Below are 17,404 nucleotides of genomic sequence, written 5' to 3' on the forward strand. Positions count from 1 at the left end.
AAAGACGTGCGCTCAGGTCTTTCTTCAGAGAGACTTAGGGAGCACTGCCCATGCCTGTTACCTCCTTGCCCCACCCCAACACCCTACTGCCCGTTCAAGACTATTTTCGAATTTCACACTAGGGTCACTCTTGTTCAAATCCTTTAACTGACTGCTTCCCCAGACACTTTCCAAGTCTTTTGGGGCTTCATGGCCTTGGACTTGGTCAACAAAGAAGCCCTCCCAGAGCTGTTTTGCAGATTGCCACTTAACCAATAAAAATATTCGGCAACTCCCCACCTCTGCCAAATGGAATAAGCCACATAATGAACTAATAATTAAAGTGATTGAGGAAACAGCCGACCTGGGCCTTCACCCACCAGTCCAGGCCCTGCAGTGACCCACAACCACACGTGCCTTGTGACATACCTCATAGAGGTCAATCATGACATTGCCCTCAGGGCCTCTACTGCTCTGGACATTCTCCAAGGCCAGGGTGAAGTAGACACCTCTGGTATCTGAGATGTAGAGGTTGTATGTGTCATTTTGGTTCCATTCTTGGACGGCTGCAAACACTTGGTTCTCATCAGTGCTGATGACGTGCATGTCCTGAGGAAAGACACAGGGAAGGAAAGAGGAAGAAGAGGTTTTTTTAAGTGCACTTGACACACATCCCCAGAATGTGGAATCTGACGAGGAACACCAGAATAAGGGTGTAGGCACTGCAAGGGAGGACATAGATTTTCCTTGTGCGATGATAACAAGTTACACGGCAGCCATATATTTCCTTTGTTGTTATGAGGTTAGGCAGTAAGGTCATCAGAAAAAAGGACACAGTGATGCTTGATAGCTCAGTTATAATTTAATTACCTCATTAGATAATTTGAAGAATAATTTCTCAAATACATATGACTTTGGAGAATCAGGTATCCAGATGTATTTGCCAAGCACAAACATGGGGAAGGCTCAGAAGGCATATGAGGGGTGAATATGAGGGGCAGAGAGAACACGGACAAGCCTTGAGCCTCTCAGAGTGGTCCATGGACCTGCAGCATGCCCATCCCCTGCAGGTTTCTCAGACACACAGAGCATGGGGCCTCACTTATTGAATAGAAATCTGTATTTCAATATGATCCAGGGATGATTAAGATGCATATTAAAGATTAAGAAGCACTGCGTGCAGGCTTAGCCACATCCAGAAGCCCCAGAGGAAGAATGCTCACCTGAGAACCCCAGAGCCCTCATCTTCAGGTTAAGGCATGTTCAAGGACTTAGCTTATCTAAAATTCAGCTCTGAGAAGTTTATCAGGAAACCTTAAATACAAGAGGGGAAAACCAAGAGTTGCCTGTGCCACAGCTAGTTCAGTACCCAGCATCGTCACTGCAGTGGCTTGGGTCCTTGCTGCAGCACAAGCTTGATCCCTGGCCCAGGAACTTCCACAAGCTGCCAGTGAGGCCAAACTCAACAAACAAACAAACAAACAAAAAATCACCAGAAGGGAGAGAGTCAGTCTGCATAATTGATGATATTTTCGGACTCTGGTTTTCTTAGACAATTAAAAACAAGGCAGAGGAATAGACATCCCAGGGTGGGGACTCAATTTTTTCTCTAGCCATTCAAAACTTTGGAGGAGTAGGCATTCAGGCTGACACAGAGAAAGGCCTGCTGTCTCAGGGGGACACCAGCTCCCTGCAGCCTCCCACCCCCCTTTACCCAAAGTGGTACACATTGGTATCACTTCCAAAAAGCAAAGAACAATCCAAAACAAACCTAAAAAAAAAAAGGATTACATATAAGTCTAAAGGTAGAAGAACAACCTGGAGAGATTCTTAACCTTTCTGTAGTTCAGTGCCGAGATCTTCCCGGACAGACCATCCACTATCCTCAAAAAGCTTCAGGAGATCTGTCAATCTTCCCTGGCAACAATTCCACTGCTGGAAAATTCTGCCTCCTAACTTCTCAATTTCTATTGTAATATTCCCACGTGTCCTCAATCAATCAATCAGCAATTGAGCTTCAACTCTGCTTTAGACATAGACAAGTCTCTCACTCCTCTTTAGCCTTGATCTGAGTGACCTCAAGTGATCTGAAAAGGAAGAAGTCCTTTTCCAAAAGTTTCATGTTCCTGACCGCCTCTCAGGCCTTGCCTCCATACTGTAGAGCTGGATCATGTTTTTACAGAAAGAGTCCAGAGTGGGGAGGCCAAAAATGAATCCTTCTCATGAATTCAAGGTGGTTGACAATGCAAACTAAGGTTTGGTATAAAAGCTGGCCATGTCATACATCTGCCCAACACCTAAGTACATTTCTTGTGGCAACTATAGCTTGACGTTCTTTGAAAAACATCCTTATCCTTCTCAGACAAATTTCCTCCCCATACTCAATCTTTGCTACTTTCTCCCATCCTGTGCAATTATTAGAGAGAGAGAAAATGTTCTTATTGGTTCACAAGCAGTTAGAATATTAACAAAGTCTAGATCACATGAAAACATATCTTGGAGGTAGAAGACAAGCCAATCCTAAAAACATAGGCTCAAAAGGAGTTCTCTTGTGGCACAATGGGTTAAGGATCCGGTGTTGTCACTAAAGTGGCTTGGATTGCTGCTGTGGTTTGGGTTCTATCTATCCCTGGCCCAGGAACTTTCACATGCCATGGGAGGAGCCAAAAAAAAAAAGGTTCAAAAGATGGAGAGAGATGGTCCAAATTCTGGGACATTTTTTGAGTCACTGGATGTGGATATCTACGAAGCCTGCCTTACCTATAAACTTGTTAGGACAGAATAGCAAAAGGATTAAAAGAATGGTCTTCGATGTAATAGTACTTGAGTTCAAATCCTGTCTTTGTAAGTTAGTTTTGTGAACTGAATTTTGTGCTTCAGAAACTGTCTCTCTAGTTCCCACCTGCAAACTAAAGATAACACTATTCCCTTTGCGGAGCTGTGAGGATTAAAGCAGTCAGTGAGTATTGGGCACTTACACTAGTGCCTGGCACTTAGCACCCCTCCATACTTGCTAGCTCTTTTCAGTTAAGCAAACCCTCAATCCCTTTATTGATTAGGCAAGGTTGACTTGGCCTTTCTGTTCACTGCAAACACGAGGGTGCTAACTCATATGTTTAACAATACATGGTTTGACCAAATGTTCTGTAGCTTTCTAATGGAGGGAATTAGCTGTGGAAGTTAGCCCAAGGACCATTCATCCACTGAGGGCCCAACCTTCCATGGCTCCCCATTTCTTATGGGACAAAGATCAAAATTCTCATCCTAGCATTTAGAACCCTGAAACAATGACTCTCTTAACTCATGTGCCCATCCTTGTCAGCAGGATGGAGCATCATCCCTGAATTCAAGTGAAAATTTTTCAGCCCTAACTGGTCCCTGCATGATTAATTTCTACCTCTGTGCCTTTGGAGTAAATCTGTGTCCTGGTGAACCTCAGATGCCTAGCTCACAATAGACAACTCATCAAATAAAGCCTGGGGCTAGGGTAAATCACCTATACAATCCCAGCCCACTCAAACCCTTGCTTGGTAGACGTGGAATGGAAAACACAGATGTTATCAAATGTTTAAGTCACTTGGAGAGCTGGTTACAGAACAAAAATAGATTAAAATGGTCATTGCCAGATAAGAGTCAAGGGCAGATCTCCATATATACATAAAATCTAACTACCTTGAATAGACTGTTTAAAAATGATGCTGGTCTTAAATATTTTAATTGAAATGTTTGACTTATTTAAATGTCATTTGTCCTTTTTCTTCTTGCTGATATCCTCCTGTTTCAGGAAACTATGCTATTGCCCCCAAATGGCACTTTATGTTGAAAGCTTATACTGAGACACAAGATTTTGGACCAAAAAGTGAACTTAGAAATCTAGAGGATTTCCCAACATCTGTTCCATAGGACAACAGTATCGTTGGATTTTAATAGTTGTTTGTTTGTTTTGTTTTTTGTCTTTTTTTTTTTTTTTTTTTTTTTTTGCATTTTGGCTTTTTGGCTTTTTAGGGCCACACCCACAGCATACGGAAGTTTCCAGGCTAAAGGTTGAATCGCAGCTGCAGCTGCCAGGCCACACCACAGACACAGCAAAGGGGGATCTGAGCCATATCTGTAACCTACAACCACAGCTGACAGCAATGCCAGATGCTTAACCCACTCACCAAGGCCAGGGATGGAACCCACATCCTCACAGACACTATGTCAGGTTTCTTAACTTGCTGAGCCAAAATGGGAACTCCACAACTCTTCTGTAATTTGAAAATGATTTCAAAATAAACTGAAAGGGAGGGATTCCTTTTGTAGCTCGGCAGTAGCAAACCTGACTGGTATCCATGAGGATGTGGGTTCGGTCCCTGGCCTCGCTCGGTGGAATAAGGATCTGATGTTGCTGTGGCTGTGAGTGTAGTCCAGCAGCCTATATACGCCATACCTCATGGGTGTGCCCCCCCCAAAAAAAAAAGTTAAGGGGAGAAAACTATAAACTATACCCAAATCTCATCTATGCCACAGCTTGCAGCAATGCTGGATCCTTAACCCACCGATCGAGGCCAGAGATCTAACCCGCACCCTCATGGACACTAGTTGGGTTATTAACCCACTGAGCTGCAATGAGAGCTCCTTTAACATATTTTTTAATGGATCCTTTTGTAAAATTCTTTGATTAATGTTAATTATTATATCTTTATTGCTCACGGGACATCCTAGAGCTTTCAACATACCGGTGGGTTTCTGTTAGCCTCTAGGCAAGGAGTATGGAATGGAATTTACTTTTTTTTTTTAAACTTATAATCATAGAACCAAATTTTCATGAATCATCTCTAAGGGCATTTTATTGAGTAACACATTTGAGAAGATACTGCTGTGAATCTAAGCTCTGTCTTTTAAAAATGTAAAACACAAATGAGCAAAAAAGGAAAAAAAAAAAAAAAAAAAAGAACAGAGAAAGAGAAATTGATAAACCAGCCAAAAGTTCAAAGCAGGTGAGTGACAGATTGAGGTCTGGAATTAGGGTCTCTTGCTATGAATCAAGAAGTCTTTTCACCACCCACACCCCACTTTCCATCGATCTTTTCCAACACAGACAACTAGATCCATACTAATAATAATATTACCTTGCTTTTATAGAGTATCTGTCCTCCAAAATGCTCTAAGCACTTTCACATGTATTGCCTCATTTATCTCACTTGAGTAGCTCAGAATGTGTTCCAAGTATGTTAAGGGAGGGAAACTGTTACTGGGTCTCCCTGTCTGGAGGGGATCCCAATCTTAATGATAACAGTGATATTAAAATCTCCCCATCCCCCTCTCTGGTCATCTTTAACATTATATATTTTTTTTAAAAAGAATACAATTCAGTGCAACCACAGTCTTTCAAGAGCTGCTACAATGGAAGGGGATGATTAAAGAAAACTTGAGCATGAAAGGGCTGGTTGGTCTCAATTCTTTTGGTAGACAGGAAGCTTTGTTCCTTTCCAGCTGCAGAGGCCCTGCTCTGATAGAGGGCTCTGAAATATATGCACCTTCGCCAGGCATCACTCCACCCAAGCTGGGGCATCTCTGCGAAGGTGTAATGGGGCTGTAATGAGGCCTCTCATGGCCTTAAATAATAAACACCTGCTTGGACCAATTGCTGTAGTGGCTCCTCTTTTTCTGGGGACAAAACTAAATCAATCACTGCATTCTACCCTCAGACTCAGATGAGGCAGAATAATGAAACATACTCATGTGGGAGAGACGGGGAGGAGAGAGACAGCCAATTCAGGTTCACAGCAAAACCTTTTCCTTTCCAACTGGTGAGATGCCACTGGGGCAACTGTCAACAGTGATCTGCGCTACGGCTCTGAACAAGCAATGCGAAGTATGTGTTTCCTAACATGTCAGGAAAGGGGTCAAAGAGGATTCCTGGGTTTTAAACTACCATTTGGGGGGTTGATGAGGCCAATGGGACTCTTCTCTGAATACCCCTCATATATTAAAATTTGGGGGGGAGGTGATGCTGCTCCCTTTTAATAATAGAACTGCTCATTTTTTTCAAGCGTAGAAAAGTATAATAGAAGGAATGTCAGTTTGGGAGTCAGGAGACTTGGATTCTCACCTCAATTCTGTAGCAAATAGCATTATGTTTGGTTGAAACTTATTCCACTCAAAAAGCATATGCCGGAGTTCCCGTCATGGTGCAGTGGTTAGGGAATCCAACTAGGAACCATGAGGTTGTGGGTTCGATCCCTGGTCTCGCCCAGTGGGTTAAGGATCCGGCGTTGCCGTGGGCTGTGGTGTAGGTCACAGATGTGGCTCGGATCCCGTGTTGTGGTGGCTCTGGCGTAGGCCGGCTGCTACAGCTTGGATTGGACCCCTAGCCTGGGAACCTCCATATACCGCAGATGTAGCCCTAGAAAAGACAAACAAACAAACAAAAAAAAGCATATTCCTGGGCTTAAGCAGGCATGAGATAAATGACTTGGATCTGTCACCTGATTGGCTCTCAGTTCCTACATGCCTCTTAAACAGAAGCATCTCACTGCATTGAGTTAATTATTGTTTTTAAAGGTGTTAATATTTCTCTTTTTTTGGTTGTACCAGTGGCATGCGGAAATTCCTGGGCCAGGGCTCAAACCCACAATGCTATAGTGACAATGCTGGATCCTTTACCCACTAAGCCACAAGAGAAATCTTAAAGGTATAATTCTTGCAAGCCAACTATTTCATTTGTTGGTCAATCAATGAAGCGGCAAATTTATTTCAGTGCTCAAGGGAAAAACACAACCAAACACCTCTGTTGGACTTACCAAGGTAACATGATCACTGCCCAATGGACCTTCCTAAAAGATTACCAAGGGTCATTTTCATAACACTTCCGTTTTCCTTTTACATACTGACTTTACACCATTCTTATCCTAGGCACAACTCCAATGCTGTGTTTGTCTTTGGAGAAAGTATTTTAAGCCAAATCAAGAGCAAGGACCACCGAAACATAAACAGGCACCAGCATAAAGTTCTGGGCAATTACCACTGTCATTAATCTCTGAATCTCTTACCAGCTGAACATAATAATGACTCACATGGATATATTTCCTCGGAGTTAATAGCGTAATTTAATGTGTTATTACCTCTCATGGGCTGAGGTTTACAGCTCACCTTTCACTATGATAGAGTTAGGGGGCAGAGGGATGGCCAAGAAGGAGGACTCTGCCTGGAGAAGCCAGAGCACTCAGATACTACTGCCTTTCCAGGGGAAGGGGATGTTTAGCGCCCTTGTGCATAAAACCACAGATTTCCTGGGCAGGTAGCTGGCACTGGTCCAAGATAACATACTACAAAGTCATGGATAAAAATATAAGAGTCATGAAAACACCATAAAAATTGTTTATTTTCTTTGTTCAGCCAGAGTTCAAAGTTGAGCTAGAACTATATTTAAACATACACTGTCTCGTTCTTACAGCCACATACCTCTCCCTTGTCTATGATCAAGGCACACCTGTCAGAATGTATGTTGTCAGAAAGTCTACAAATAAGAAATGCTGGCAAGGATACAGAGAAAATAGAACCCTCATACACTGTTGGTGGGAATATAAACTGGTGCAGCCGCTATGGAAAACAGTATGGAAGTTCCGTAAGATGCTAAAACCAGAACCATATGATACAGGAATTCCACTGCTAGGTATATATCCAAAGAAAACAAACAAACAAAAACCCACTAATTCATAAAGATAAATGCACTGCAATGTTCACAGCAATATCACTTACAATTGCCAAGATATGTAGGCAACCTAAGTGGCCATCAGCCAATGAATGGATAACAAAGATGTGGGATACACACACACAATAGAATATTATTCAGCCATAAAAATGAATGAAATCTTGCCGCTTATGAAAACATGGATGGATCTAGGGAGTATTATGTTTAGTGAAATACATAGGACAGAGAAAGTCAAATACTCTACGCTATCATGTATATGTGGGATATAAAAAATAAAACAAATAAATACATATAACCAAACAGAAACAGTTCCCGTTGTGGCTCAGAGTAAACAAATCTGACTACTATCTATGAGGATGAAGTTTCAATCCCTGGCCTTGCTCAGTGGGTTAAGGATCCAGTGTTGCCATGAGCTGTGGCTGCAGACACGGCTCAGGTCTGGTGTTACTGTGGCTACGGTATAGGCCAGCGGCTACAGCTCCAATTTGACCCCTAGCCTGGGAACCTCCATAGGCCATGGGTGTGGCCCTAAAAAGACAAAAAAGAAAAGCAGAAACATACTCACAGAGATAGAGAACAAACTACCAGTGGGGTGTGGAAGTGGGTAGGGACATGAGGATAAGATAGAGGTATAGGATAAAAGACATGGACTACCATGTATAAAATAAATAAGCAACAAGGATACATTGTACAGTACAGAGAAACATAGCCATTATTTTGTAATGACTTTAAGTGTAATATAATCTATAAAAATACTGACTCATTATGTTGGACACCTGAAGTGAATATAATATTGTAAATCAACTACACTTCAATAAAAATTTAAACTAAAGACACTGGAAATTCAGCGACTGTTGCTAGGGGGAGAAAAGGCAAAAGGTGTTAATTTCTGGCAACTTTATTAAAATACATCACAGTGGCAGCAAGGTCTCAAATCCACAGCTTTGAGCGCCCAAGTCAGTTTCAACTCCACTAGGTGGCGCTCTGTATTAACGTAGTTTAGTGTTTTTGGCGAGCCTGGGGACGTCTGCAGCTGGAAGTCTTTTAACATTTGTCTGCCACTATTTTCAAAGGAGCGTGTCTTTGGGAAAGTCTAAAAAATTAGCTGTGTCTCCGAACCCTAAAGACAACCAGTCTCATAAGTTCCAATGAGTGAAAGCACAGTCAGACAGTTACAGCTGCACAACCTCTCCATAATTAAAACAAAGAAACGGAATGTAAATGTATCCTGCCTGTTGTACTACTATACTGTGTAGCCAAAGCATAGTTTCTGTCTTGCTAGAAAACCAATAATACACTGGAAAAGCAAAAGCCAACCAGTTATCTGTTTACTCAGATGCTCCTATACCAAGAATTCCAAAGGATTAGAGGGGGTGGGGTGGGGGAGGGATGGAGGAGGGAGGGACCACTGAGAGAAGGGAAGGTTATGAGATTGGCAAAAAAGAAAAGAAGTGAACTTGAGAATCAGAGATGGGGGATGCAGAGAAATAAATAACTCTGAGAGACAGAAAGGGTCCTTGGGGAAAAGAGTGGATACTGAAATTGAGAGACTGATTCAGGCCATACCTTAGGCAAAGCATACTTGGGCAGCTTCATCTGGGCAAAGGTATTCCTTCGATAGGACACGTAGTAATGTGGCCGTCCTCCTGACGTCAGCTGGAGCATAAACACAAAGGTCGTAAGAGGAGCTGCTGACAACAGTTCCAGCTCCAGGTCCTACAAGACCAGTCCCTGAATGCAAGTGGGTAGCTGCCAACACAAGGGCATGAATGACCGCTGTGGGCACATGTAAAGAGTTGGCATTCTTTTCTAAAACAGACAGTGTATGTGAGTTGGTTAGAGGCCCAAACGGAACCCAGTGGACAAAAATACAATCCTGCGATTTGCCCTGTGGCTGGGGAGCCAGGAAACATTTTTGTTGTTTTTTTAAAAGTGATACAAGCCTCAGGGTATATTGGATCAATGTGCTGCAGCAGCCCAGCAATCTAGCCCTGAGACTGAGAGTACCCGGGCCAGATCAGAAGCGAACCATACAGGTCAGAACCTGTATGGGCACTGAATTCTGTGCAGTCACACTGCTGGCTGTGAACATGGCCCCCAGAGCAGTGGTGCCAATGAGTTAGACGAAAAGCCAAGCCAGGATCACGGTTCAGACTCATTCCAGTGCGGTTCAGAGTCATTCTAGCCCGGGGCCTCCCAGAAGAGAACTGTGAGCTACCCCTCACAGCCATCAGCCACTGGGTCTGTCCAGGGCGTCCAGCCCCAAGAAGCTGTGGGTTTGAGGGAGAGTGAGTAGCGGCTTGGTCTCCACCTCAGCTAAGCACCAGCAGGTGACTTGGCAGGGGTGTACCGCCAATCTCGCTCTCCCTTGGAGCCACGCTTTTTTCCCAGCTTTCTCGAGATACTAAACAAATTACACATGCGAGTTTAAAGTGTACAACAGGATGACCTGACAGGCATACTTTGTGAAAATATAAGGTTAGTTACCACATATAAGGTCAATCAACACCTTCATCCTTTCCCTTAAGATTTTTGTGTGTCTCTGTGTGTGTGTTGTTGGGGATAACATTTCAGAGCTATTCTCTTAATACCTTTTCAAGCATATAAGGCAGTATAGCCACCAAGCTGTACACTGCATCCCCAGAACTTCATCATCTTATAACGGGACATGTACGCCCTTTGACCAACAGCTTCCCATTTCCCTACCCACACCTCCAGCCAAGGAAAACCACCATTCTAACTCTCAGTTTCTGTGAGTTCATGTTGTCACTCTTAACTCATGTAAACACCTGGAGTTTGAAGTCAGCTGGAGTTTGTGTACTCAGAATGTCAACAAATGCTCTGGGGGAATTTCATCAGATGCATAAAAAAGGTGACTAGAAAGTTATCATCTTCAGCACCATGTGGCCAGATCACCTCTTTGTCCTAGTGATGGGTTACAGGATCATGTTCCTAGTGGCCTGGGCAGGAAATATATGAAACTCTAAATGCAGAATGGATTCGCCTTTCTAAATCATATATGTGGATTATAAACTTGTTATTAGAAAATTGGATCAGCCCCTGGAAGCAAGACTGATAGAGAAATGAATTATAAATAAAACAATATGTGTAACCATTTTCCATTTTAATGTCACTTGATAATTTGATGCTGAAGTTATCAGAGTGCTCATTACTCATTTTCCTGAAGGAAAAGGATGTGTGTGTGTGTGTGTGTGTGTGTGTGTGTGTGTGTGTGTGTGTAATTATGTACACAGGCAGATAATAATCACTTGGAACACTTGCTTACCAATGCATGGGCTTAAATACTCTGAATTATGATTTCTTGTCCAAATAAATACAATAGTGCCTAAATGTCTCATAGTAAAACCATATATGTATTTATATATACACACTATTTGGCAAATATACTTTTGTCAATTTTAACATGGAAAGCAATAACTGAATTTTTAAATGTTCTGTCCAAACAAGCCTAGATGTGAAAAAAAAAAAAAAAAACAAAGCCTATTTATTTGTTCCTTCTCTCTTCTAACCACCCTTGAACCCACAGCTTCTCTTTGGAGGTAAAAAACCTGTCTGAATACATTTCGTCTACATTCTCTCCAACCTAATCACAGTCGTGCCTGACAATAATGGCTGATTACGCTCCACCTCGGCTCTGCCTCCCACCACCTCCAGCCACCACACAGCTTCTTGTCACCACCTGTTTCTGCATTTTCAAGGCAGGTACTAGGAGGAGATTCATCGTCTGAATGCTCTCCTGATAGGAAGAGACCCCCTTCTTCTGCTCCTTCCTGCTGATGACTGAAGGGAGCCTCTCTGGAACACAGATGAGGGGGAAAAAGGCAAGTGCACCTGATCTAGAGACAAAGCTGAGTACTCTGGGCACTGTCTCCAGCACCCCCACTGACAGGGTCCTCCAAATACTGCCCCAGGGAACTAATTACTACTCTGTTAGGATTCAAGCTTCAACTTGGTAAAGTTCCTTTTGTTAAAAAAAATAAGGCTTTTTTCTTTCTTTATTGTTCTTAAGGAAGTGTAAGCAGGCAAAGGGGGCTGCCTTAGGAGCAGAAGCAGGGAAAGGAAAACGTCTTTGAGACAATCCAGGGAAGTGGATCTTTCATACCTGAACAAACACGTAATCGTCCTGGACAATCAAAGAGTCTGGGTCAATGTAGCCTGGGAAAGGTTTATTTCTGTTGGCCTCTGTGCAGTTCTGCATTCTGCAAGTCAGATATTGTGAATCTGAAAAAAAAAAAAAATGGGGGTAGGGTGATAAGACACATGAGCATGAGGGTCACAGGGGACATCTCCAATTCTTCAAACAAACCTCACGTTCTTTATTAACTACATTACTGTCATTGTTATTGTTAACATTATCATTATCATTTTACTCACTCGTTATCAACACCACCATCACTATGTCTACCAATTCTTGTTATCCTAGAATACTAAATTCCTGTTACATTTTTTCCTCCCGAACCTAAGTGAAAGTATTTTCACAAACTGGCAACAGTGTTTGTGCTTTCACAGTTATTTCTTCTCATTAAGAGGTCCACCTTTACATTCTGACTCCTGATAAATCAACACACATCCATGCAGTCATCAGTCATCCGATGCAGTTGTTATGAACAATAAGGTTCTATGTCATGATCAAGGTTTTTCTCCCACTACTAACTGAAAGTAAAGTAGAACGGAGGAGATTACCAACTCAAAAATGGTGCTCTCATTTCATAGATGAGTAAACCAAGACCTAGCATCTCACCTGAGATTACAGCAGGTGATAACCGTCAGTAGTAATAACTTAATAGATGTGATTTCTGTTGCTGAAAATATATTGTATCAGGGAGGCTGTCCCTGTTTTTCACCCACAGCTATTCTGCCCTCTCTACTAATCAGATGTCACCTCCTAACTAAAAACTCCCTTTGCCTCCTTGCACTCAGAATAAATTCAAGCCCTCCACAACCACTCCTTCCATCTCCCCTCAAGCTCATCTCTTCTCTCCCTGTGATTCTTCTAATCTGACCTACACTTTGTTCAGAAATTTGGCCAAACTTTCTACCGTATCAGAAGTTTATCATTTGTATGCCCTCTGCCTAAAATGCTTCTCCCCAGGTTGTTTCCAAAGAAGGTCTAGAGTTCAGCCTGCCATGATTACTTTTGATAACACTCCATCCTCTTCATGTCCATCATGGAACTTATCACAATCTAAAAACCACCTTGGTTATGATTTATTTCTGCTCTGCCCCAATCAGAATTTAATCTTCATGAAGACAGAGGAGACCTCTTTTGCTGTTGTTGTTCCCTGCTATACCTCCAGATTCTAACACCGTTCCTGGCACACAGTACCCAATAAATAAATATTCCTTGGCACATGCCACTTTACTGGACTCTATCTTTTTGAGTACAAAAGTAAGTTATATTACCTCTTTTTGATGCTTAATGAATGGGTGAGTTTGATTTTAGGACATCAAAGATGTATGAAGAAATCCACTCTTTCAAATGAAAAAAAATCAGGATGTGATTATTTATGTGCAATGGGAGTAGACAATAGTATGCTGAGCTGGATATAAGGATTCACTAATGATTTCCCTTAAGGAAACATCATCTAATACTTTTACTTAAAGAACTTGGGTAAACTTGTATCCTATAAGGAGTGCCACTAGGGGGCGGCATGCACATTGGCTCCATCTGGCTCTAAGGACAGGAGGAAAGCTTTATCCAAGGTTTTCCTTTATCCCACTGTCAGGTGTGGGTATGGGGAAGCTCTCAAGTACTTTATCCCATCTAGTCCTCCAAAGAAAAACTAAAGAAAAGCCTTCTACAGTGCCTTCCCTATCTCCTTTTCCAGACATCCTGATAGTTTCATTTTAGGGCATAACTCATGACCTGTATCCTTGAAAAGAATGTCTGGGACTCATCCTTTTCCTAGATGGTCTTCTTCACTGCACACATTTTTTTTTTTTTTGTCTTTTTAGGGCCACACTTGCGGCATGTGGAAGTTCCCAGGCTAGGGGTTGAATTGGAGCTGCAGCCACTGGTCTACAACACAGCCACAGCAATTCAAGATGGGCGCTGCACCTGTGACCTACACTGCAGTTTATGGGAATGCCAGATCCTTCACCCCACCATGTGAGGCCAGGGATGGAACCTGCATTCTTGTGGATACCAGTCAGGTTGTTAACCCACTGAGACACAATGGGAAACGTGCCCCTCTGCCAACAAAGTTCACACTCCATCAACCCTTTTACAGCTTTTAGTTGAGTTCTGTTTTTCAAAAGGTGTCTCAGGGTCATATATAGGGAGACTGGCATCCATGAGACCTGGGCTTGAATTCTGGTGTGGTCACTTCCTAGCTGCATAATGCAAAGGAAATCGCTTCATCTTCCTGAGTCTTGCTACCTGCATCCATTAAATGAGGATGCCAAGGTTAATGATCTCATAATTTGGCTCCAAGAATTAACAGAAATAACCTATGTTAAATGCTTTGAAACTGAAAGTTGTACAAATGTCAGGTGTTACTATCAACAATACTATGCCTGTTTTCTCTTTTGGTACTTTTCATAATGATTAAATCAGTGTGAGGTACACAAGTTCCTCAAAAAAAACAAAACAAACAAACAAACAAACAAACAAAACACACACACACAAAAAAAACCCTGAATTTGAGTATTCCAGTTATATTTCACTATCGAGTACTGTCGGTGACCTGCCCAGGGTCCATTCCCCCTCTGCCTCTTTGCCAGAAAAAACAGTACTGGATCTGATGGCTTGTCTTTCTTCCACATGACTCAGAAGTTCTGACATGCATGGAATAATCCACTTGGGTCTGTGCCCACTCAATGTCTTCCTATTCTACTTTTCACTGTTTGCTTTAGGTGAGCGCATTTAAACTAAGTTCTAATACATAAGAAGTGAGAGATCTTTAAAGGGGCTACAGGGAGGCACAACAAAAGACCCTCTTCTACCACCAACCACACTGTGTCAGTGTGATGTTGGGACAGCTCCAGCCTTCTTGCACATACAGCTAAGTTTACATAAAAAGTATGACACAGAGATAGAACGAACCTGTTTCTGATGACATTACTGAGTACATGGTTACTGACTGTACTGAACCTACAGCTGCCTTTTCTCCGTGCTTCTACTTATGTGAGATAAGGAATAAAAGCAATTGACTCAAAGATTCCTAAAGTCTCAGGCTTCAAATCACAAAAACAACTTTCAATTAGACTTTCTAAGACTGCCATCTAATGAGGACTTCTTGATGAATACACAGTGCTTATTTCATTTGCAATGTATTTAATACTTTCTTAAAACCTCAACTTCTTCTTTAAAGGTCTCTGAACAAACATAAGACAGAAAATATAAAAATAAACTTTTCAGTAGTTCCCTGGTGACCTAGCGGTGAAGGATCCGGAGTAATCACTGCTGTGGCTCAGCTTTGATCCCTGACCCAGGAACCTGCATGTGCTGCAAGTGTGGCCAAAAATAAATATAAATATGTATATATATAAACTTTTCATATTTATAACTCAACTGTACAGAAATCATGAATCTGAGAGATTTGAGGAGAAATTAAAAGAACAAGGAAACTAATACATCTGTTGAGCATCTATGTGTCTGGTATCCTAATGCATGTTCACATTTAACCTTAACAATACCACAGAGTATATTTTATCAACTGATTGTGCAGATAAAGAGAAGGAAGCTCAAGGAACTTATAGAAATGGCAGTATGGGGTTTCAAACTATGTTAGCCTGACACCAAGTCTGGTTTATTTCCACTGTGTTGCATAAAAGACCCCAGAAAATGTGGGGTCAATTTTTGTTAAGTGTATTTTGGCTTCTAACTACTAATGGATACACCTAGATGCAAATAAATAAATAAATAAATAAAAGACGATTTGTACATTTCTATTTTTCTGGGGGTAATTTGGCAATGTGATCAAATACCTTTTGACCTTTGTTCAGTACTGAAAGTTCTACTTGAAGAAGTAATTAATGATGTATGTCAAGATGTAGCTACTTTGGTAGCTGTATGGTGCTGTTTATAAAACATAAAAAACAAAATGGCCAACAATTAGAGAAACAGCTAAATAGGCTGTGGATCATACAGAGCCTGCTATTAAAATTCTGCTTCTGGAGTATATATGATTTACAGAAATGCTGAATACATTTTATATCACAAAAATAACTTAACCATTAATAATGTTATATTGATGTCAATTTCTTATTTTTGAAAAATAGAGCACGGTTGTCTAAGATGTTAACATTAGGGGAAGCAGGCTAAAGCTGCACCATCTTGGTAACTTCTCTGTTTATCTAAAACTATTCCAAAATAAAAGTTTTTTTAAAAAGTAGGTTACCAAAATACGTGCATATGGACCCAATTTGGCGCAAGTGGTATATATAGATATCTACATATGTATGTTTGCATGGGAAAAGTGAATAAAAGATATATATGAGATGTCACCTAGCAGAGAGGCAGTGGTATGAGAGAAGCAGACAACCAGGGTGCAAATCTCTAGTCCGCATCTCTCAGGGGAAGGGGCCGAGGCTCCCTGTGGGTTTCAGCAGTCCTACTCACAAGAATTAGAGAATCATTTCTAATGCCTCTGCATGTCCTAGCTTCCTCCCCTCCTCAAGCCACCAACTGAGGCAGAGTTATGCCGTGAGCTGAGAATTACAAAATGGACTACTGAGGGGCACAAGAAAAGCCCTGGGAAGAGGTCCTGAAACCACCATTTCTTGCTTAGTGTGGCTCAAAGTGAAATTTGCAACCTGAAGGGGAAATGATGAATTCCCAGCCGCCTGCCGGTGGTAAAGTGCTCCTGGTTTGTTCTCTTTCCCCTCCTAATGGAAACAGAAAGAAATTGGCTGTACTTCATAATGAGGGACCAATCACTCTTTCTTCCCCTAGGGGCTTGCTGTAATAGCATTAAGTATGATGAACTCTTTCCATATTCAATTCTGGTGAGTGTATGATGCGATTCCATAGGAAGTATCTTGTAATTTGGCATTAATTAACGTCAATTAATGTAGGCAACTGCTAGACTTTAGAATTAATTTCATTACTTTCCCCACACAGATGTTTTCCTTGCCACAGGTAATTAGGACACTGTGCTGCTCTTTTTAAGCAGCCTCGTTCTCTGCAACAGCTGCTGCTTGGAATAATGCAATTCCCATGCCCCCAATCTGTGCTGCACTAAAGAAAAGAAGCTGCCTTTTAAAGGCTAGATGTGAAGCAGAGGAACAGGGGTTTAAATGCAGGCTCAAGGCCTGTTAGCTTGGTAGACCTAAGCAAATCACTTTACCTCCCAAGTCTGTAAAATGGGAATAAACAGGCACCATCTTTCTGGTGGTTGTGAGGACTTCAGTCAGGACTCAAGAAAGGTGTTCAGCCAGGGTCTGGCTGGACTGTGCTCAAATAATGGGAACTGTGCCCCCATGATCAAAGCCCCCCTTTCATCACCAGTATTGCTCACTGTTTCTCAAGGGAACCAACTATTATGTACTACAGATTTCTACCTGAGACCATCTTTCTTCCTTCCTTCCTTCGTTTCTTTCGTCTTTTTAGGGCCACACCTGTGGCACGAGGAGGTTCACACATGTGAACCTAAGGGTCAGGGTCAAATCAAACTGGAGCTGCAGCAGGGTCCAAATCAAGGGTCAAAGTCAAATCAAACGTCAAGGTCAAATCAAAGGTCAAGGGTCAAATCAAATTGGAGCTGC

At 41.9% G+C, this 17,404-nt stretch overlaps 1 protein-coding gene across 1 annotated transcript in view; it reads right to left on the reverse strand.

Moving 5' to 3' along the window:
* SORCS1 (sortilin related VPS10 domain containing receptor 1) overlaps positions 1-17,404 on the reverse strand; it is a 529,669-nt gene that overhangs the window by 114,594 nt on the left and 397,671 nt on the right. The window contains 3 exon segments of the mRNA XM_013983712.2: positions 409-588; positions 9,242-9,331; positions 11,799-11,917. Of these exon segments, the coding sequence (XP_013839166.2) occupies positions 409-588; positions 9,242-9,331; positions 11,799-11,917 (389 nt within the window).

This window comes from Sus scrofa, chromosome 14 (assembly GCF_000003025.6).
Source record: "Sus scrofa isolate TJ Tabasco breed Duroc chromosome 14, Sscrofa11.1, whole genome shotgun sequence".
Classification (NCBI taxonomy): Eukaryota; Metazoa; Chordata; class Mammalia; order Artiodactyla; family Suidae; genus Sus; species Sus scrofa.